The sequence below is a fragment of the Parambassis ranga genome, chromosome 19, assembly GCF_900634625.1.
Source record: "Parambassis ranga chromosome 19, fParRan2.1, whole genome shotgun sequence".
Classification (NCBI taxonomy): Eukaryota; Metazoa; Chordata; class Actinopteri; family Ambassidae; genus Parambassis; species Parambassis ranga.
Window position 1 is genome coordinate 4,524,079 of NC_041039.1, and position 22,385 is coordinate 4,546,463.

Here is a 22,385-nt window from a genome sequence, read left to right on the forward strand (position 1 = left end):
AGGTTGCATTTCAGGACAGACAGCCGCCGCTCCGCAGCGCCATCCACCGGTCGGCTGCTGCACTGCGAGTGAGAAGCCGTGTGCGCCCGGTGAGCGACTGCCACTGAAGAGACAACACCGCTGTCTTCACTCAGGTAAGAAAAAAGCCGACATATTACTGTTGTTTACCCGATCCGAACCTCCGTGCAATGACAGCGAAGGAGCACAAACCGGCGACAGGGGAGCTAATCGATGCGTCGTAATTCTCCATCGGCATTCGTCTTGTCACTGAACATTTTTTTTGCATGAGGTGGGAGAGGTTTGGGCCTCTGTGCGCTTTCACGTATAGAAATATCATGCACCCAAACGAAGAACGTTCTTTTCTAGCACAGATCTCCCTGCTGCACGTTTTCTCTGTTAAAATCTTTCGTTTCCAGTTTTCCTGCATTGTGCTGGAGAGAAACGTGTTTTTGTTGCAGCCATTATCGCTCCAACCCCGGAGGAGCTACTCAGATACAAGGAATAATATCACGTTTTCTACAACATTTCCAGCAGAGTATAAATATGTCTCCATCGTTCTTAGGAGCAGGTCCTGCGTTCGTTTCAACCGCTCCGATCTTGTCCTTGCGCGCAGACTAATCCGACAGAATATTTATAATCTCATTATTAAAGGATCCCCAAAGGACAACAATGTTATTTATCCTATATTTAGGAGCGGCGAACACGTGTTTTCTTTGTGCGGTGTGATTTGACTATAATTCAGTATGAATTTATGGCTGTGAGAATCTAGTCTGCTTTCCCGTTATTCTGGATCTTTCGCTTCTGTAGCGCAACTAAGGGCCTGCACGGTTTCTAACAGCGCTATTTGTGCGTCCTTTATTCCATGATACGATATCCTGCAATTGATTGCAATGTAATGCAAAAAAGGGACCCAGCCCCTGGTGTAATGCGTTGATTTACGTGCGTCTCTGCTTTATGTTCATATTCTTCCATTATTCAGAGAGCACATTCTGTGGAGAATCAGGGTGATGCGGCGCCTGTGCGCAAATGCCAAGCCCATTTTTCATTTGATCAACAGTGGAGAATGCCGCTGTCACATAGCCCGCGCACTGAAGCAGGCTGCTTATCTGACACATATGGGCTCTTCAGTAATCCTCCCGGGGTCAGCGGACACGATCTGATCCACAGTAGGTGCATGCAAGCCCTTTGCACAAACCACATGAAAACAAAAGGATGTTTTCCATGTGCTTGATGATGATATTTGTGGTTCATTTTGGAACGAACACGTTTATTAGAATGAGGATATGTTGTGCATTTGCTCGGACACACCTCTTTCCCATCCTCATCGGGTTGTACTGGTTACATTGATTTCTGCTACAGTCATGGATAGGGGAAGCGGGCATGTTGTAGTCTGTAACCACAGCTGGGAGCCATTCCAAGCAGCCAGATGATCTGCTGAAAGGAATGAGAGACATCTCGTCTTCTTAATGTTCTGATAGACACACTGCTGCAAGTTTCTGCAGATTTGACATGAGCTGTTAGTGGAGGAACACACAGGTATGCACACAGAGAGGTCTGATGGGTCTGACTCCTCCCTTGTAAATACAGCTGCTGGGAGTGTTCACATGAGGTCAGGTCCACCATGAATGCATCTCATGGATGGATAATATAGCACAAAATCAGATACTGTACTCCACCTGAACTAGCAGTCTAGCTGCTTGTAAAGATGGCAGAAAGAAACTGGCATTTGAGGTCCTCATTTAAATTAAACATTTACTGGTTTAAAACATGCATCACAAAAGAACTTCAAGCAGTTTTTTCTTTCTTCCAATTCACAGTAGAAAACAAAACAAATAACAAAAACAAGTGAATAGCTACATTTACCAGAAAAAATAACGTTTTTTTTATTTTCTGTGTGTCAAGGGAAATAATAGTACTGTCATGTACATGCAATCAGGAGCTAATGTTGCACCAGAGCCCCCAGGAGTTTAGTTGGGTTATGGTAATCATTATGTATTTGGTAGAGTTTACTACATTATTATTTGCAGACATCATCTGCAAACAATGACAAGAAACAGATCACCTAGACATTAGCTTTAGCTAGGGGTAGCTGTGACTCAGGTTTAACTTACTGGGTGACAGATTGACACGTGCTTAGTTACAAATACAGACATGAGTGCAGCTTTATTCTACTTTCTTTTGTCATAAATCATGTCTCAGTTTTGCCTTGCAAATGTTGTGCAGGGATTCAATTCCTAGATTGGAAACAGCTGCACTGACTACAGGTTCCAGGCTATCTGCGGTTTTGCAGGCCTTCAAATGAAACAATCACTTTCTTTAATTTAGCTACTGGGTCATCAGCTTCAATAGCAGGGCCTTGAGTGTCAGGCGTTATGAAATGCATCCACACCGAAGTGCTCCATTTAGCAAAGACTGATGGGCTATTGCCTCATGTCGGCTCCAATCCAAAACTGACCACATCCATCCAGCCAGGCTGATTTCGGATGGACCTGCAAGCAGAGCTTAGGCTGGCAAACAGCAGCACTGAAATTACTGTTTTATAGTGGAGCTTTTGTATAAGTATCTTAGATACTTATACAAAATATTAATATAATAATAATATAATAATATAGATTTACTGTATCTGATTGTAGAGCTAAAATGGTTATTGATCATTTTATAGATATTTTTTACTATCAAGATACAAAATATTCCCTGGTTTCAGCGAATAGTGTTGTGTGCAAGTGTTGAATTGAATTCAAAATTGATTCTTTGATTTATCCTCATGCAAAACACACATTGTTTTCTATGTGTATTTTATTAATTCAGACCTGACAGTGTGCTGTGATGGATGTCAGTAGCTCCTCTTTTTCTTAATGTAGTAACAGCACAGCAGGTTTTAAACTGCATTCCTGTACACAGTTAATTGGCACCATGCTGATGGAGGACTTTGGCTCATTGCACCAGTAGACCTCTGTGTGTGTGCCTCTCTTGTGTACACTGTAATCATGCAGCAGCTGATTGCTTAACTTTGTGCATCATGAAAACACAAGAAGGTTTAATGTTTTAAAATCCATATTGTGTAGTCTTAAAAATGCTGTGGTTCGTCTTGCTTACTGTTCTGTTGAACTGGAACTGAAAGTGTTGTGTTAAGTAGTGTAGCAGTTATTTTGTTTTTAGAGAGGGCTGTGGCTGAAATATGTTTTTAAAGGTAGCTGGGTGTGGCTTTACATCTTGGAGGTAAAATAATTCCATGATCTTGAACATTTGTTTGTAGACGCCGAGCAGGAGGCCGGCCCAGCAAGATTTTTTTCCCTCCAGCACTTAGATGCAGGGCAAACTGGAACCAGGCTCCACCTTTAGCTCCTCCGCTGCAGGGCTGGGCCCACATTAGAAAGGTAGAGTCAGTGTATGTGTGTGTGTGAGAGGCTGAGGGAAAGAACACAGAGAGCGAACGATGAGGAAAGTAGGTCAGAGATACAGAAGCAATCAAGCATGAGGGCAGCATCCTCATCTCTCAGATGAGCTACAAGCAGTGCTGGTGAGCCGGCAGGCCCATACACGGCTTCACCCCTTTGCTTTTAGATTTGAGCCATTTTAGCTCAGAAACAATTATGTCAAGACTCAAATGACATTAAATGAATCATCAGTAGTGAGTTATTTATAAAGAAAACATGCTAAATATACTGTCGTTCCAGTGTCTGAGATGTGAATATTGAATGCCTGTTTTATACCAGTCTATATGGAATGGATCTTTGCCCTCTCAAAAAATAGGCATATAGTAGATGTAAGCCTGGCTATTGTACATGTACAGTGGTGTGTTTCTTATTTTTTTGTACGTTTGTTATACTATGTTTCAGATCATCAAACAACACAAGTAAACACGAAATGCACAAAGTTTATTATTAAAACATAAATGAACATAAATGGTGTGTCACATCTCTGGAGAGCTGACTTCTCTAGCCACACCTGGGCCTAAATGCTGTCACACCTGTTCTCAATCAAGGAAACACTTAAATAGGACGTGCCTGACAAAGTGGAGTAGACTCGCTCATGTTCTCATTAACTGCTGTGCCTATCATACAGAAAGAAAGTTACTGAAAAAAATGGCCTGCATGACAGACTTGCAAGATGAAAACCACTGCTGAGCAGAAGGAACATAAAGGCTTGTCTCAGTTTTGCCAGAAAATATCTTGATGATCCCCAAGACTTCTGGGAAAATACTCTGTGGACTGATGAGAGACAGTGTATTTGTGGCAAATAAACAAGAAGACAGACTTGTCTACTGGAAAGGAAGAAGTCTAACACTCTCCTTTTCCTACTTGGAAAAACGGCAGTTCCACCACTGGCCACTTGATGGTAGAAAGGAAGTTAGTCCCTGTAGAACCTTAACTACTGAACACAATACTATTTGCACTGCTTAGCAATACACCTTGTTTTTGACAATACAGGAAAATCCTGCTGATTAAATTCAGAAGGATAGCCCAGATGACAAAAAAGTCAGATAAAACAACAATTAGCAGAAATCAAGGTTTCCCTTTTTATTTTTGTGATTTATTTCACTGGTGCATCCCACATTGGATATGAGCACACACACACACACACATACTTTGTGACTCTGTGTGTTAGGAGCTCCTGAAGTTGTGTCAACATCGTTGTTGACCGTGCTCCTTGTAGAGCAGAGTCTGTGCCAAGATTACATTTTCACACGCCCCTGAGAGGAACAAGCTGCATCAGCAGACCTCTGAGCCTTTTCCTCTTCATGGAGCTGCGACAAAGACCACTGTCATGCTCCCATTCTGCGGCAGGTGAAATGTGTTTCTGTTTTGCCACAATTCAGATCATCAATTGGGGGTGTCAGCAAAACTCAATGAGTGAAGGACTGGTGGTTCTCTAAAGACAGATTATAAATAGATGTTGTGTTTCTTTTTCTCTTGCATGTTTTTTTTCAGAAATATAAGCCTTAATAGGGTTTGAACTTTATTCCCATACTAATATACATTCCTTGTGTACATACAGTGTGTTTACTAGCCGAAGGATCCAGTCTCTTAGCAGTCTTGAGCTTGTTTGCTCTCAAACGATCTATGCTCCCGGATGTGGAGTGAACAGCCTCTCAGAAGGATTCTCGTTGTTGGCAAGGGTGCAGCTTTCTTCTTGTTTGGATTCTGTCATGTGTAAAGCTACAATGGGAGTTTTGTCCCAGAGCTGTGTGTGAGGACCAAGAGTACACTATTCATTAGAATTTCTATAGGACAAACACACTTGCATTTATAATTTAGTGATTTAGCCTCCTCTTCTAATGAGGATTTTAGAAAAAAAATGTACTGCTGTTATTTGTTTGTATTTTTTTACTGTCAACAACTAGCAATAAGTAGCAATAAATATTTCAGGTACAGATAAATGCGACAAGTCCAAAGTCACTGCACTTCTTTTGTCTAACATTAACATAGCTAAAAGGAAGGGTTGGTGAATTTATTACAAGTATACTCAAACCTTGAGTAAATTGGCTTACTCACTGCCCAAAACAAACAATCAGTCTACACCTGCTTCCTAACCCTGTCTGTGACTCTTAAATCCATCTAACAGAGCCAATCAAGCAGGATTAAGCAAAGGAAAAGTCATGTCCCTGTGTCATGGCTCAAAGGAAAGGAAATAATGAACCTGTTGTGGTTTATGTTCAGAGTTTTGGGCCTCTGTTGAAAGCAGGAAGAAGATCCATAAGGATTTCATGCTTAGACAGTAGTGCTTCATATATTGTATTGTATTTGACCTTTTTCATGGCCATATATCTCTCCACTGCTTTTAGAAAGTGACCCTCACTGTGATCAGTAGTCCTGATGCGGTTGCCACCACTTTCCCAGTTCCTGCCATTTGTGTTGAAAAGTGGAATGCTGTATAAACATCCAAGGTCAGGAGATATGAAGGCACACTGAGGGAAGGTCACATAGCTGAGCCAAGTGCACCATTTGGAGTGGGTTTTATAGGGTGGAGTAACCACGGAAACAGTTTAGGCATTGCAGCTCATAAAGAGACAATTGCATCAAGTGCTGTCATGGCATGGTGTTAAAAAAAAAGCCTCCAGGGGGACAGATGCACTTCAGGCATTTACTTAAATGAAGACAGAAATATTTCAAGTTTAAGGCAGTAATTGTAGCCCATTACAGACAGAGATTGTGCTAAAGTTCCACTATTTCTTTGAACATACTCTTTGAAAAAAGTTATCATCTTCTAAATACAAGTGATTGTCAAGCACATAAAGCATAACATGGATATTCTACTGTACTTTTGTTTTTGTTGCCTTCCACCGAAGAAAATTTCTTCTGCTGCTTAGTTTCCATTTCTTAAGACAATTTTATGTCCTGCTGTTATACTCTGTCTTTTGATCACTACAGGCTTGAAGCTAAACTGTACCTTAGAGATTAAACTGTCATGCCTGTGTGCCAAAGTGGGCATGAGGGTGAACTGAAAAGCCAGAAGCTGCCAAATCTGCGTCGCCAAACAAACACGAATCAAGCAGTTTAGATGCCCAGACTGATTACGCCATAAGCTCTCCACTCTGGCTTTGTGCGTGTGTGTGTGAGAGAGGGCGGCAAAAAATATGATTCAAACTGAACAGTGCTGATGTAACCGGAGGCTTGGGTTTAATCTGATATGTAATCCTCTTTTTTTGAGATTTAACTCAATTCTCAAAAAACTCAATTCACAGGGCTGGTTGTCCTGTGGTACAGTACAGTCTGCATCTTCATCCTAAAGAGTTGAAATGTAGCTCTACATGAAGCACAGACTTTACTCCTGTCAAGTCACAGACTCAGAGTTAGTCAGAGGTTGTTTAGGAAGTGCAGCCTGTCACAGCGAGGACAGTGTGCACATGGGCAGCAGGCACTATTTTGGTCTGTGAGGCTGTAACATGAAGCCTCGACCCCACGTCAGGATGTATAAATAACTGGGTTTTCACAGACACAGTGTCTGTTTACATTTTGTGGTGATGGACTGGGTTCTACATGCCGGATGACAAAGTGCTTTTCCTCCTAGTAAGCTCCTTTGCATGGGAAATTTGTAACCTAATATAATGTATGTAGCTTGACACATTAGGACTTACACTAGTGAATTTGCTCTCTCACAGCCTGACCTGCGACTGGCAATGGACTACATGAACAACGCCTCAAACAGCTACAGTTCTGGTGACACCATGAACACCTCCTTAGCCAACATGACCATCAATGACCAGCACCACCAGGAGAATGGAGTCGCTAAAATGAAAGGTCAGAGAAGTACAGAAACAGTTTGCATCCACGATAATGAACATAAAACAGGAAGCATAGGCCATCTAGTTTGTAACACAGAAATCCATCTACATTCATGATGTTGACCTCTGTAGATATTTATACATATCAACATATTTAAATATATAATATAAATATATAAAGTAATTATATGTGTGTTTGTGGTTTCTTTTGGCATCTTTTGGGCCAACAGGGTTAAAGTTTAACATGGCCGTTATTATGTCAGACAGGACTTTTTCCTGAAAGTCACTGTAGACTGCATAGAGTTGGAACAGAGGCCGAGCTTCAGAGTTCTAACTGTGTTTTGTTTTAATCTCTCTTTACATAATGGATACAAAACATGCTTGACTGGCCCTGCATGAGTGCCCAACTGCAGCTGCACTGTAATCCAGGCATCTGGGTCAGACCTCTGAGAATGAGTCCTGTCTCCATCCTGTGCCACTGTTTGTGGCTGATTCAGTCCATGAACAATCAAGCCTTTAATGCTGTAAAAACAGCGGATATCTAACAAGATGGATTGATCAGTGAAAAACAACAAATAAAGGGCTTAAAGATGTACTTAAAGTCATTCTAGTCTTGGCAGATTGTTTAGCGAATTGCTAATAATCTGTTTGTCAGCAATGTGTTTTCTCCCTTCTTATCCCAATATACCATATGGCCAATTAGTACGTAGCCTAGCGTTCCCTAGTTTACAGCCTTCGCTAGTGCAGTCGTTCTCCCCGTTTCCACTGCCCATCATGTCATGTACTAACAGGAAGCAGCACACAGAGTCAGGTCCATCTGCAGAGCAAAATGACACATTAATCAGCAGTGAAACACAAAGTAAGTATTTAACTGACTTCTTTAAGTAGGAGATGTAACGTGTGGAAAGATTAGAGGTTTAACAGTGTGGTTGTGGTAATTTTAAAGGATATGTAGTGCTGTAAATGTGTGATTAATTCAGAAACTATTACTAAAACGATCCATCATTTGATATTGGTGATTAAAGAAAGCTCTTGTATTTTTCCAAGTGCTTCTGTCACAGTTTTCCAGCCTGACCTCCAGTTTACCTTTAATTCACAGAGAATGAAGCAGTGCTGACTGAAAATGGGCTGAAATCTGTGTCTGAGCTCTCTCAGCAAGAGAGCAGCCACTGTGATGACGAGGTGCAGCCTGGTACGACTGCCTGCACTCCTCATGTCATGCAGCTTGAAATGCAGCTTAACCCTAATTTAGCATGCTTTTGTTTTCAAATTTCTTCCTTTTTTAATAAATGTCATTGCTTTGTTTTAGAGATGTAATCTGGGAGATGCTTCTCTTAATGTGCTGATTTTCCTCTGTTTTCTGGTGTATATGGTGCCTTTTGATTTATGTGTATTCCTGCTTTTGCCCTGCTTACTGGCCTGATATTTGACAAGCAGCTGGTGGTAATGATAGCTGTGTTGTTACATAAACAAAATGTAAAAGGAGCCTATTACTCAGTGACATGTAGAATTGTACGAGCAACAAATCAGTGGCTAACAGAAAAAAATGAGTCTGTGTCTCTGAATTAGCCACCGTAGCTCTACTGTAGCCTCTGTTAAGCTTGCTTTGATCATGAATACTGAAAACGACATCTTTCCAAATGCAAAACGGGAGGACAGGTCATCGAGTTGAGCTGTTAAACAGCTCCTGAGTGGACAAACTCAGCAGACTGAGCTGTGTAAACTTGAAGAGATTAAGGTCCAACAGCTTCTTTTTAATGACTGACTGACATCCATTTATCCTACCGCAGAGGCTTCTGCAAACAAAGAAGGTGCTGAACCTGTGTCCGAGCTCTCAGAATTTGAGAGCAGCTCTTGTGAAGATGAGGGGCGACTTGGTATGCCTCCAGTCTCTGAGATCCCGTCTCTTTTTAGCTGCTTGTGTGACAGGTTTCTTTTCTGGGTGTTGCTAAAGAAAAGGTTTTTGCAGAGACTTAGACAAAACCACTCTCAGATCTACTCATTAAATATGAAGTCACAGCCCGATTATCTTATCATAAAGCTAATTTGTCAGTCGGTTCCAAAAACATAATAAAATAAAATAATTTGCTGTTAAATAATTGGTACAGTAAGACTTTATGAAGTATTGTAGCTCAATATTTAATGTCCAGATATGAGAGTGATATTGATTTTCTCAGATTGGGTAAGCTTACAAGCTAATTTTAACATTGTGAATGAAGCTGACCACCTTTTTCTTTCAGCATCGTGATTGGACAGGAGTGTGTGTTGTGTGGCTTTGCTCTTTTTTTGTCAATGCTGATATTTTCTTACAGAACTACAACATGATCAGAAATAGACTCGAGAGGCAAATGTGCTTGTTTTAAGCATAAAGATGGTTACTTTCTGGCCAAACCGCAAGCAGATTTAAATCTCTTGTTACAGAGACTCACAACTCCCAGACATGGGGAACATCAGGATAATGGGAAAAACAGCTGCGGTGCCACAGAGCGCACCAGCTCATATGTGGTACAGCTGCACGAGGCTAAAACAAATACCATGCAGCATATCCATCCTTGTGCTTTTGAATGATATATTAAACTGACTGCTGGTTGCTGTGGGCTTTCTGCATTAACTAGAGACATGCTGTATGCAGGCTTTCATTGATTTCTTTGCAGTGAGTGAGTGCATTAATCAGTCGTGAATGACAGAAACTCATTAATGACTGAGATCTCATGTCCTTTTTTGTCTCATCATGTTCACTCAGCAGCAGGAGGAGCAGCTTCAACAGGTAGGCTGTTTTATTGATTGAGCTCAGGCTGAATTTATTTACTGCAGATGATGGATATGAAAACATTTAGGATTCCAGCAGGAGCCATTCTCTGTAATCTGTTTTTAATAGTACATTTCCTGCATATTTGTTTGAATAATTTAAATATGTTTTGCATTAAATCTAAGTTGTGTAGTTCAATTCTGACTAAAAAGTGTAAATTCAGTGGTCATTATCTTCACTGGAATGCATCAGATCTTGTCTGCCACCCCACTGCGATGCATTACTCTCCATTTCCATGTCATTTTGTTTTGATGTGAAAATGAAATCACCTCACAGTTCATGCATCATCACCATTTGTAGCTCTCTGAGTTTTTTATTGTTTTTAATCAAATACAAGTGTCTTTAATTTTCCCTCATGGTCGTCACTTTATTTTTCGTTTAAATGGGGAGATGGAAAACGAGTGCTGTGAATGTCATCATTAATCTGCTTTCCAAACAAATTAGTGAGGCCTGATACTGGAGTCTGCAGTGAGTTTGAAAAGCCTGGAGTTGATGAAAAGGGCGTTGACTTCATGGGAGCTTCCTGCTCTGTGGACCAAGGAAACAAGGCAGTGGGAGAGTGTGGGAAAAAGCTAAGTGACTCTTTATGGGCCTCTGAGGATCTCGGCGGCTGGTCAGAGATGAGCCGGGACACGCAGGCCAGCAGGGGAAGCCCTGAGTGGATCGGAGCTGCGGATTCTCACAGGGCAATCAGCCTTGATGCGTCTGAGTGTCTGATTGAAACAAGCACTCTAGCTGGGACGGCTTTAGTCCGCAGCACAGCTTTGGAGGACCTGACGTCCATTGGAGATAGAAGCTTGTGGGATATTCAGGGAAAGGAGCTTGTTTCAGAACCAGGACTGACTGCTGATGGAGCAGATTTAAGGTCCTGCAGTGACAAAAATATAATGTCAGAAACTCAGCAGTCTCCTGACACACAGTGCAGCTTTGATTGCCATTTAGAAGACCTTCATCCAGCACAGAGCAGTATGAACGTTTCAGAGGAGCGCCTTTTTACCAAGTTGCCATCTGACATGGCAGCTGAAAGCAACAGTGACTCATTGGTGCATAGGGCCAGCCATTCAGAGTCTGGTATTTCTAATGACTCAGAGATGAGGAGCAGTGTGGCTCAGACCACCGGCACTGCTGAGCTCCAGAAAACATCCCCCCAAAGCACTCCAGCCAGAAAGTCTTTGGTTCCGGTCGCTATTTTCAAAGGTCTGTTTGTTGTCATATTCACCAGTTCAGAACCAGTCCTCCTTAGTTAACTCCTTCCACTTCTTTGATTTACAATGCAGCTTCTGCTCTGTGTTATGCAGCACTCTCCCTTCGAATTGTGTCTATGGACTCCGACCTGAGGAGAAGCTTGTTGTCCTTCCTCCCCACGTTAGCTTTTTGTTTTATCTCTCCATCTCTGCTCACTCTGCTGGTTATGCAGCCCAAGGCCACATTTAGTTTATACATGCACTTTGTGTTTGTGGTGTGTCACATTGCATGCTGCACAGTGAACATAAATAATTTCACGTTTTTTGCCCTGAGAATGTGTTTATGCCCACTTGAAGGCAAATATGTGCATTTAGAGTTGATGTATCAAAATCTTAACGGCAGCTCCTCTTTTCTTCCTGTAGGTCAAGCAAAGATGGATAATGGAGACAAGGTATGTGACCGTAGTGTCTTTCAATAATACTATTTTGATAAAGGAAACTTTTGGTTTACCTAATCTCACATAGTGCTGCATGAAAGTTTGTGAACCCCTTTTCTATTATTGTTATATATCTGCTATTATTTCTACTTTAATATGACCCAACACATTAGCCAATTTTCACACAAGACCTGACAGTGGAAAAAGAGAACCCAATCAAACTAATAAAGTGGAAATATTTCACTATATCATTCATGAATTCAAGAAAATGCTCCAATATTACATATATGTGAGTGACAAAAGACTGTGAACCTCAAGGATTAACAGTTTATTTCAAGGATAAATTGGAATCCATCTGTTCAGAGGTGTTTTCAATCAACGGAAGAAGTCAGCAAGTGTCCTGTTTTACTGAAACAACAGTGATCTATCACAGTCTGATCTTCACAACATGTGTTTGTAGAAGTGTATAATGACATAATCAAAGGACATTTGTGAGGACGTCATAAAAACAGTTGTTGCTGCTCATCAGGCTTTAAAAGGTTACACAAGCATTTCTAAAGAGTTTGGACTCCACAAATCCACAGACAGACAGATGGAGGGAATTCAAGTTCACTGTTACCTCCACAGGAGCAACCAAGGAACAACCATGGTGTGCATGTCAGAGCAGCAAAGTGCAGCAAGACAACAACAAACACACAAGTCCTTTTACAGAAGAATGTTTAAAGAAGAACAAAGTTCATGTTCTGAAAGTTCTGACTTTATTCCAACTTAAATGTTGTTAAGCCTCCTGAAACAAACAGTTCATGTGAAGAAACCACCAACATGGCAGACTGCCGTTCTCTGAAAGTAAAGGTTCACATACTTTTGCCACTCGCATGCATGTAATATTGAATTATTTTCTTCAATAAATATACGACAAAGTGAAATATTTTTGTTTCATTTGCTGCTTGGATTCTTTCTTTTTAGTTTTTGTTTTGGGTCATTACCATAAACCATAATGATTCTTAAACTAAACCATACCGTCTTTTCTTCCCATCATCTTTGTTAAATATTTTTTCTGTTTTATGTTCACTGTCATTAATTTTTTTTGTTTATCATTCATTTTTTTCCTCTTCATTAAAAAGACTCAAACTGCCACCACACCAACCTCTTCCCTTAAAAGACCATCCATAGTCACCAAGGGCAACAAAACATCCTCCCGAAATGGCCACAGCTCCATACCCATTAAAACCAGCAGCACAGGGCTAAAGCAGCCAGGAGTAAGTACTGCAGCTTAGTGTGTAGAACCGAGGACGGAGTGACGGGTCAAAAGAAAAAAATAATAGATGAAAGGGCTGTTTGAATGCACCCAAACTTGATTTCACTAACCAATGTTTCATCCATCCATCCCCTTTATAGATTGATTCTCATTTGTGCATGATTAGTGCTACCTGTTCTGTACAATAAAATCACTCCAGCTCTCTAAACATCTCTGCTACAAGTAAACAAAGCTTTTGTTGATTTTCAGACTGGTGCAAAGCAAACCCCAGGAGCCAAAACGTCTGCCAGAACTCAACCAGGTACGACTGAACACTTTACCGTTGCTGTGTTTTAATTTAGATTTTCTTGGATTTACTTCAAAAGTGAGATTTTTGAAAGGTTGTTTATGATCTGATATATTTGATCTTGATTTGATACAGCTAGTGCCAAGAAACCCCTCACCCAAAAAAACGAAAAAGGTAAAAAATAATCATAAAAAAAAAGAAAATAGCCAAAAACAAGTCACTAGAGATCCATCTGTGCGTAGCCACAATGCCATAGTCTGATCCTGTTTTGGATCAAACTTGGTCTGCTTTTAGCCATCAGTGCTTCTGTTATTTATAGCTTTTTTTCCCTCAGCTCTACACATTTAAAACCTTCTGACCTCTTTAACTTCTCTGATTGTTTAAGATGCCAAGAGTGGACAGAGCAGCCCTGGCACTCCTAAATCCCCCTCTAGCCAAGCACTTTCGGCAAAGGCTGCAGCTGAGGCAAACAAAGTGAAGAAGATTGCGGTGGTGCGTTCTACACCTAAATCCCCGGGCTCCCTGAAGAGCCGTCCACCAGCTCCTTTAGCCGCTGCTGCGCCGCTGCCAGACCTGAAGAACGTCAGGTCCAAGATCGGCTCCACAGACAACATCAAACATCAGCCTGGAGGTGGAAAGGTAACTTAACTGTGACTCCAGCTACTACATCACACTGTCCACACTGCAGATGTTCGCAGAGTTATTAAGGCATATTTGAGAAAGAGCAACTCTGGAAGCAGGACAGATTGATTGGCAGGGTTGAGCCTCCAGGCATAGACATAGTATCATGTAAGAAGGTAGGTTAGAATTGTGTGTAGCCATAAAGGTCTTAGGCCTGTTCAGCAAATTTCTTTTCCATAAAGAAGCTAATTTCTAACATATTTTACCAGGGAGAGTTAGCTGCTTTTCTCAAGTTGTGCCGTGTAGCTGTTTGTGGTACTTTTTTTATGACAAAAGGGAGTAAGTCCTCATAGATGTCCACATTAAAATGTCCACCTGCAGCAGCATGTTTACATTCTGGTACACACTTCTTGACTCTCACTACTTAGATATGGAGTGGCCATTTAGAATATTGCCACATTTAGTGCCACAAAAATGTTTGTGATGTTCCCTTCTAATCTGCAGTACAATATGTGTGTGTGTGTGTGTGTGTGTGTGGAGTTCTATTTTAACATTAAAGACACACAAGTCTTTGGTCTAATTTTATTCTGGTTGCAGTCACGTGTCAGATATTTCACAGAGGATCATGTGTTATATGTGATATTTATGGACCACTTAATTTTACTGTTTAAAGCTAAAAACAGCTTTTCAGCAGCTTTTTTCATTTCCTGTTAGACTAGTAAAGGAAAATGAGATCTCTCTGCATGCGGATACACAAAACGCACATATTTTTCAGGCTTCACAGCTCATGTGTCAACCCATCGTTTACGCTCTCAATCTAAAAGCTTCACATTTTCATTTTTCCAGGTTAAAATCCTTGATCAGAAGCTGGAGTATAGTAATGTCCAGTCTAAGTGTGGCTCCAAAGACAATGTGAAACATGTACCCGGTGGCGGCAATGTGAGTAACTGAGGGAGGAAGTCAACACCAGACTCTTGAGTATCTCTGCAGTTATGACCATCAAAAACCAAATCAAATCAAATAACGTGCTCTATGTTGAAGATGGATTTACAGTTACAGTCAATAATAATGCCTTAAAAGTGCCAAAAAACTCTGCTTTATTGTGTTAAAGCTGGTATCTGTAACTTTTCTGTTGTTCCTACATGAAACTGCACTCCGTAAGGGCATGTGTGTTTATTGAATAACCACGTTATGATTGATTGAAAGAGTGATTTATTGAAAGCATCCAAGTCCCACAGCTCACCACCAAAAACCAGATGAAGAAAAATCACCCCAGCCCACAAAAAAAAACAGCAATATTAGTTTCTGCTGCCAGCTTTAACACTCAGTCCAAACATGTGTAGTCCTGATCCCCCTTTAACACCTTTCTTCCTCCATTTTTGGCTTTTTTACTCCTGCAACTACTAAAGAGCATTGTTCTTCTCCACCTTTTAGGTCCAAATCCTCGATAAGAAGCTGGACTTGACTAACGTTCAAGCCCGCTGTGGCTCTAAAGACAACTTAAAGCACACACCTGGAGGAGGAAAGGTGAAAGATCTGCTTGTTTTTTTCACATTCACACATGTCACTGTGCAACAAATGAAGGAGCACATGTATATCAAGCTACTGTACTTTATTTCTAGTCTGAACATCTCCTGATGCACTTTTCCAGGTTAAAATACTTGATCAGAAGGTGGACTATAGTAGTGTCCAGTCTAAGTGTGGCTCCAAAGACAATATCAAACATGTACCCAGTGGCGGCAATGTGAGTAACTTAATGGAGGAACTTATCTCTGAAGTTATTATCATGAGAACTATCTGGTAAAAATGGAGTTTTTTAGCTTAAACAGGTCCAAATACTTCAGAGGTTTTCAAAGTATCCATGCTCAATTATCTATGAGGAGTTCCTGTTTACTTTCAACTGCAGTCTTGTTCAAACGTTAGTGCCTCTTTTTTGTGCAAACACATGATACAAAATCATAGAATTAACTATTAAAGTCTTAGTATTAAACAAATACAACCTCAGTTGAACAACAACATAACCTTTTTTTATTTATTTAGTAATTTTTACTAAATAAATAAAAAAGGTTATGTAAAAATTACACACACCTGATTGCTCCAGAGCAGCAAACTGCCAAAACGTCTGTTTTTATACTGTACACCTGCTGATGATCAGTTCATCAAGGACTGATCATCAGCAGCACCTGCTGCAGCTCACACAATTAGATCCTATGGAAGCAGTAAGAGGGGACGCAGCATTAAACACATGATTTCTTTCTTTTTAGCTTTATGTTTGATAGATAAATAATGGCACAATGAAAATATGTTTTTGTTCATCTGAGTTTGTATTTGTCTAATGCTAACACGTACTACAATCTCATGATATTTATTGTTTTTTCAGAGAAAAACTGAAATAAAAGAGGGTACTAACTTTTAAACATAACTATCGTTATCACAGCAGTGAAGAAAACACTTTCTTTTTTTTGGTTTCTAGGCTAAATTATTCATAAATGACACGTGCATTGATTGCCTCATAAAGTAGGTGTCTCACAGAATGTTAATGTGCTTCATAATCACCAGATGGTATGACAAAAACGGATAAACTTTATTAACAATTGTCTATAAAACACTGGTAATGACCAAATTCATGACACCCTTGTTGCACTGGAAGTGAACATATCATCCTAGGTTGACCTGATGATTGATTTCAGGGCCTCAGTTTGAAAACCTCTGAAATAGGGTACTTGGCCTGATGTTTAACAAACCTGCACCAGTGAGTGTGTCTCTTCACCATGAGAGTATCTTTGCAGTCACAATGTCAACACAGGTACACAAAAACCTCTCCCCACCCTCCTTGTTCAGCCGCGTCAGGTCTCACACCCCTCCTACAACCCTCCCCTAGCCCCCCCATCCACTTCAGCTATGGTCCTCATTCTACTGGTGCTTTCCTCCAGGATAACACCCCCCCCCCCAACATATCAACTTTCCAGGTACAAATTCTCGATAAGAAGTTGGACTTAAGCAGTGTGCAGTCCCGGTGCGGCTCCAGAGATAATATAAAACATGTACCCGGTGGTGGCAATGTGAGTAGATAAGGGAGTGGCCCGTGGCAAGCTGCAGGCATGCAGCTGCTGCCAAAAACCTTCTTCTTCTTCTCCTAATGAATGCATCTTCACAAGGAGCAGGAGTGCACGAAAACCTCCCGCCCATGACCCCTCGTTACTCCCGACACTCGGACCTGATAACACCCCCGATTAACAGTTTGATCCTTGAACAGTCATGAGCATTTCATACTGACCACTAGAACAGCACTAAACCTCAGTGCTTCCTCTTAGTGTGACTTTGTCTCTGAGTGCTGTGTAATGCTCATGGTCAGTCAGACTGTGATCAAAGGAACAGCCTGCATGAATCCTGTGTGAATCCTTCAAACCTTTTAAATGATCCCGATTCCCGATAGAAGAAGTGTGTGCGCACTAACAAAGAGCGTCTGTCCGTGACCCTCCCCTCACTGAGCCCCGTTGTCATCGACGCTGAGGTGACCTCAGCTGAGAGACTGACGCTTTGTGTTTCCGTGACATGAGCTCACCGGTCCTTTCAGAGTGGAGAAAAATGGCTTTTATCTACAGACAAGATGAGCAGGGCATGTTGAAGATGCAGAAGATGACTGATTTTTCTGCATGTTTTAAGGATTTCAGTGCTCACAAAATTAGTAATTTAGTCTAAAATGTAGTGTGAACACTAACAGCCCACTGACCTGAGCACACTCTCCGTGGCTGCATGCACAGTGACCGGCTTCGTGGCTCTAAATTCAAACTGTCCTCCTGCTCTGTTCACAGATTCAGATTGTGCACAAAAAGATCGACCTGAGCAACGTCACATCTAAATGTGGGTCAAAAGACAACATTCGTCACAAGCCAGGTAAAAAATGTTTGTTATTAAAAATGTAATTTCCAAAAAGGGGGGCATGGCGGTGCGGTGGTTAGCGCTGCTGCCTCATTGGCTCTTGATTTGAATCTTTCTGTCCCTGGGTTTCCATGGGGTTTCTCCTACATACTAAAGACGTGCATGTTAGGTTAATTGAGGACTCTAAATTGGCCGTATGTGTAAGTGTGAGTGGTTGTCTGTCTCTTTGTGTTTTCCTGCGATTAATTGGGGACACTGGACCGTGGGCTCTGCCTGGGACAGGCAGTTGGGATAAGCTCCAGCCCCTCTGTGGCCCTGTGGCTGGCTGGATGTATGGATTGATTACCAAAACGACAAAAGTGTCTGATGTGATGCATGGATGTGTGATGTGTGGATATTGGTCCTGTTCCAGGTGGTGGGAATATTGAGATCAAAAACGAGAAACTGGAGTTCAAAGTTCAGTCCAAAATTGGCTCTCTGGACAACATTGGACATGTTCCTGGAGGTGGACAGAGAAAGGTAAAAAAAAACACACGCTGCTTGCCTTGAACCTGTTTCCTAGCTCTTCTTCTCCTTCTTCTCTGAATCAAACTGCACCCTCTCTTCAGTGGCTAAAGCAGCTGTCGCTTACATAAACAGCTCATAGATGTCCACTGTTAAGCTTCATTTGTCATTACCACTCCTTCCTCTTTAGTTGCCTCCATCCTGCTCATCCCTGCTTCATATTTTCTGTTGTTTGCAGATTGTTTTCCACATGTTTGCGTTCCATTTGATTTTTGTTGAAACCATCACGTGTATTTTTCGTTGCACGCCTCTTTTTCTGTCATTTTCTTTGCCGGGGCTCCTCTGAAGAGGGAGAAGGGGAAGGAAACCGAAGGGAGCACCTCAGAGAGCCCTTCCCTCCCCTCCCCCGCTGTCACCCCCCCTCTGTCACCTCAGACTGTCCCTTCAGCACCCATCACACCCATCCTGACGAACCCCCTCATAAAGATTGAGGACTCCTGTAAGTACGTAATAATTTCTCTCAGGGGTACATAGTAAATTACACATTTTAAGGTGGAATATGTAGTCAAAAGTATCACATCACAAAAGGATCATAAAAGAAGAAATAGAACCTCCATGTACCACATACTGACCCAGGTGCATATTCACAGCTCATCTATTTTGAATGAGACACGTAGCAGAAAGAAGTTTTAATGTAACATCACCATATCACAAGTCATGTGGTCATATTTTAAGGACCATCAGAAAGTTCTGTTTTTACAGGTTGTGGCTGTGATGTTGATGAATGATGTCATTAAGTGACACAAAGTGAACTTTATGTTATTGTTATTTCTTAGTTTGTAGTCAGTTTTCTGTATGTGCACGTTGCTGGCCAGCAGAGGGAGCTCTCCTGTATCAAAAGAGTTTCAGAGACTTAGAAATTATTCAATTAAATAAAGTGAGAGTTTTATCTTTTATTCTTTCCAGCAGTGGATAACTAAAATGGCTATAACTGGTCATAACTTCTGTTTATAACTTTCACCTCTGATCTGACCGCAGATTGAGAGCCACAAACTGAACTTCCGCGAGACAGCCAGGGCCCGCACCGACCACGGCGCCGAGATCGTCTCTTTGGAAGAATCCCCCCAGCAGCTCAGCACCGTGTCCTCCTCCGGGAGCATCAACATGGCCGACTCTCCGCAGCTGTCCACGCTGGCTGACCAGGTGTCCGCCTCTCTGGCCAAGCAAGGCTTGTGAACGCACCCATGCTCCACTCTCCACCCTGACCACACGACCACGTAGAGGAGTTGTGATGCCTTCCTCCATTTTCACAGGACTTTTTTAGCTACCCATCACTGTTTATCCTCCACTAACTTTGAAACTGTTCTTCAGGCGTTACTATTAGGGAAAAAAAACATGAATAACAAGTAGGCCAAAATGGTTTGAATTTCTCTGTGGTCTTTCTCAACCTTTTGTAAGTGTCCCTTTAAAAGTTAAAGAACCCAGCAGAGCAAAATTCTCCTTGTGAAGCTAAGGAATTATTGTATCTTCACATGTCCTGATAAATCTGACGTCATTAAGGCTCCCTGCCATATTGACTTTAAACTTTTAGAAATGTAACTTGTCCCCTTTTTTGATTACAGACTGGTTAAAATGAGGGATTTCAGGCCGTTTAGGTCCAGTTTTTGCTAAAGCAGTAGGAACAGTTTAAAGGGTCTGTTGAGGGGTGCAGAAGGAAAACTGTTTAAAGTAGCAAGAAAAAAATGCTTTCAGACCTCACTGCTGTCTTTGCTTTGTTTAGTCCCGATGTGTGCTGCGCCCCGAGCTACTGTAGGTGACCGTGGATGGAGGTGTTCCAGAAGGAAGTCTTCTGAGGGCCCAGAGGAGTCTGTGTTTGTGTCAGCGCCTGTGAATGATCAGTGAAGGATCCCTTCCTCAGCACTGTGAGCTCAGTGACATGTAATTCACAGGCCTACCTCAGTAACCAGCTGATTTCACTAACACACTACATATTTAGGTTGGACATAAGCATTAGCCCTAACTAGCCACTGAATTACTAGTGTCTGCCTAGAATACCTAGAAACACTAGTGACTGTGGACAAATGATGTAAGGACTAGTTAAAGGATGAGAGTGATTAGCTTAGGATGTTTGGAGAGTAGTTTAGAGATGCTAGAAACTAAGGATGCTACCCAAGGAATGTATGAGTATTTCTAGGCTAGTTACTAGCATCCCTGCCTTAGGACACTAGTTATTTAATGTACAGAGCTAGCCTCTTGGCTACAGTGAACATTGCTGGGCTTATCGAGCCTAGTTCTGTAATGCTAGTTTCTAGCCTTAGGAGGTTAGTGACTAGATTTGAAATGGTCATAATGAGTTGCCACAGAGATGCTAAAAACTAGCAGGAATGCCAGTGATCAGTGTAGGGATGAGCTTAAGTCAGTTAAATATCCCATGTGTTTCTGAGTAAGTGATCAAAAGTGATGAGGAATAGATCCAGTTAAGGCAGCTTTCCAATGTCCATACTGTTACTGTTAGTATACCAGAAATAGAATTGGTATTTTAGATACAGTACCAGCTGTCATTTCTCTCATTCTTCTGTATCTCAGATAAAAATTAATGTAGCATCAATCATTCTATAGGTCAAAGTTCAAGCCACTATAGTGTAAGTCACCGTCTATCTATCCCAATTATATGCAAACTGTATTCTCATCTATGTACTATGTAAGGGCCAGCTAAAATATGCACATCATGTTAGAAGTAAACACTGGAAGGCAGTCTTATTCATTCACAGACTTTAACATGGACTCCTCTGTGCTGTTATTTCTGACACACCTTCTCCACCATAATGGGAGTGGGAGGGAGAGAGGGAGGGGGAGGGAGGTGTAGCCTGGGTTTAAAACAGAGAAAAGCTAGAGTAGAACCGTTGGTTTGTGTTGGGCACAGTTTTTCTAATCGTAATCTGTGGATATATGACATATGTATTTGATATGAAGAAACATTTGTATTGTGCCTGCTACTGTCAGTGTTCTTTTTTTTACTGCTCTGTTGTAAATGCGCTACAGCTTGAGGAGGAAAATTAAATTATGAGGAGTTTGGCTTGTCACTGGTTCCAGTATTTGAACTGCTTTGTACACTTATAGGTAGAATCATCATTAAAAAAGGAGCAAAAAGTATTTACCCCATAAGGATGTTTTACTGCTTATGAATCTGACTAAACTGTAAAAGACTAATGTATTCCAAGTGTACCCATGCAGAATGAATATGTTGTGTTGCAGATGGATGATGACGGTTGAGAGGATCTGGAGCACATGGCTAAAGTTGGCAACACATTATACAGCAGTGAGTTTATGTGTACGGAGCAACACCTGAACAGTCCACTTCCAGTTATCGTGACAGCACCTGAGTTTTTTGTAGTCAGCAAGAGATAAAACGGCTCTTTCCCTTAAAACATACTTAAAGAGGTCCTAATGTTGGTCAGTTTTCCTGTGACTCTTTACTCGGATTAATACGAGTGAAACAGCTTTTTGCATGCACCTCATGTAAGAGACAACCCTTCACAAAGTGGTCTCCGTGTATATCCCGTTTATATACATGTATATGCTTTGGATTTGGAAGGATATACTAATCAAACTGAGCAGACACCGTTTGGTTGCATGCTAAATTCTTTTTGTTCCAGTCAACCACGTTTGTCTCGGTGTGTGTGGGGGCAGGCGGAGCGCTGAGTGAGTTTCTGCAGTAACAAAAAAAAAAAGAAAAAAAAAAGGCCACCTTGTTTCTTTTTACTTCTGACGCTGTACAGTTGTGGAAATGTGATTGTTCTCGTTATTGTGCATTTTATCAATAACTGGTTTATGATGATTCTTGTTGCTGTATATGTGTATTTGAAAATAAATGCTATGAAGTCACAGTCATGATGAAGCCGTGAATGCAAGAATAAACGGAGGCCACAACAGCTGCATCAAGTTAAACATAAATGTTTAATGGTACTATTTACAAAAAAGAAGGAAAACAAAAACGACTGATTAGGTTAACTGCTGCAACAATCGAACAGGTACATTGACATCTTGCCTTAACTACAAAAGAAAAAAATAACAGTGACTGAATGGTTGTGGCGTAAAAAGAGGCGTAAAATGAAAACAACCATAGACTTTTTTTTTTTTTTGCATAGCAATTAGTTACTGAGGGTGGAGTGAAGAGTG

General features: G+C 41.2%; 1 protein-coding gene across 11 annotated transcripts; it reads left to right on the plus strand.

Annotated features, from left to right (window-relative positions):
- The first annotated feature begins 14 nt into the window (after window positions 1-14).
- On the plus strand, window positions 15-21,921 carry mapta (microtubule-associated protein tau a). 11 transcript variants are annotated; one of them, XM_028432130.1, is made up of 18 exons: window positions 6,881-7,010; window positions 7,103-7,241; window positions 8,325-8,417; window positions 9,016-9,102; window positions 9,969-9,992; window positions 11,642-11,670; window positions 12,780-12,914; window positions 13,163-13,214; window positions 13,335-13,373; window positions 13,585-13,838; window positions 14,667-14,759; window positions 15,255-15,347; window positions 15,472-15,564; window positions 16,790-16,882; window positions 17,636-17,717; window positions 18,115-18,221; window positions 18,555-18,709; window positions 19,245-19,411. In XM_028432130.1, exons 1-18 carry the CDS (start codon window positions 6,981-6,983, stop codon window positions 19,261-19,263), a joined length of 1,617 nt encoding a protein of 538 aa, XP_028287931.1. In that variant the 5' UTR covers window positions 6,881-6,980; the 3' UTR covers window positions 19,264-19,411. The 11 variants fall into 11 exon arrangements, with proteins under 11 accessions (XP_028287934.1, XP_028287931.1, XP_028287933.1 ...); XM_028432132.1 differs by having other exon boundaries at window positions 18,555-18,705; window positions 19,245-19,383; XM_028432133.1 differs by lacking the exons at window positions 6,881-7,010; window positions 18,555-18,709 and adding an exon at window positions 15-134 and having other exon boundaries at window positions 19,245-21,921.
- The last annotated feature ends 464 nt before the right edge of the window (window positions 21,922-22,385 follow it).

Bases quoted from the DNA above. Each gene is read 5' to 3' on its own strand.
- mapta (XM_028432128.1), top strand. From the start codon at position 6,981: ATGCCGGATGACAAAGTGCTTTTCCTCCTA. The intron at 7,011-7,102 runs GTAAGCTCCTTT...GCTCTCTCACAG, and splicing joins ACAAAGTGCTTTTCCTCCTA to CCTGACCTGCGACTGGCAAT. The intron at 18,222-19,244 runs GTAAAAAAAAAC...ATCTGACCGCAG, and splicing joins CTGGAGGTGGACAGAGAAAG to ATTGAGAGCCACAAACTGAA.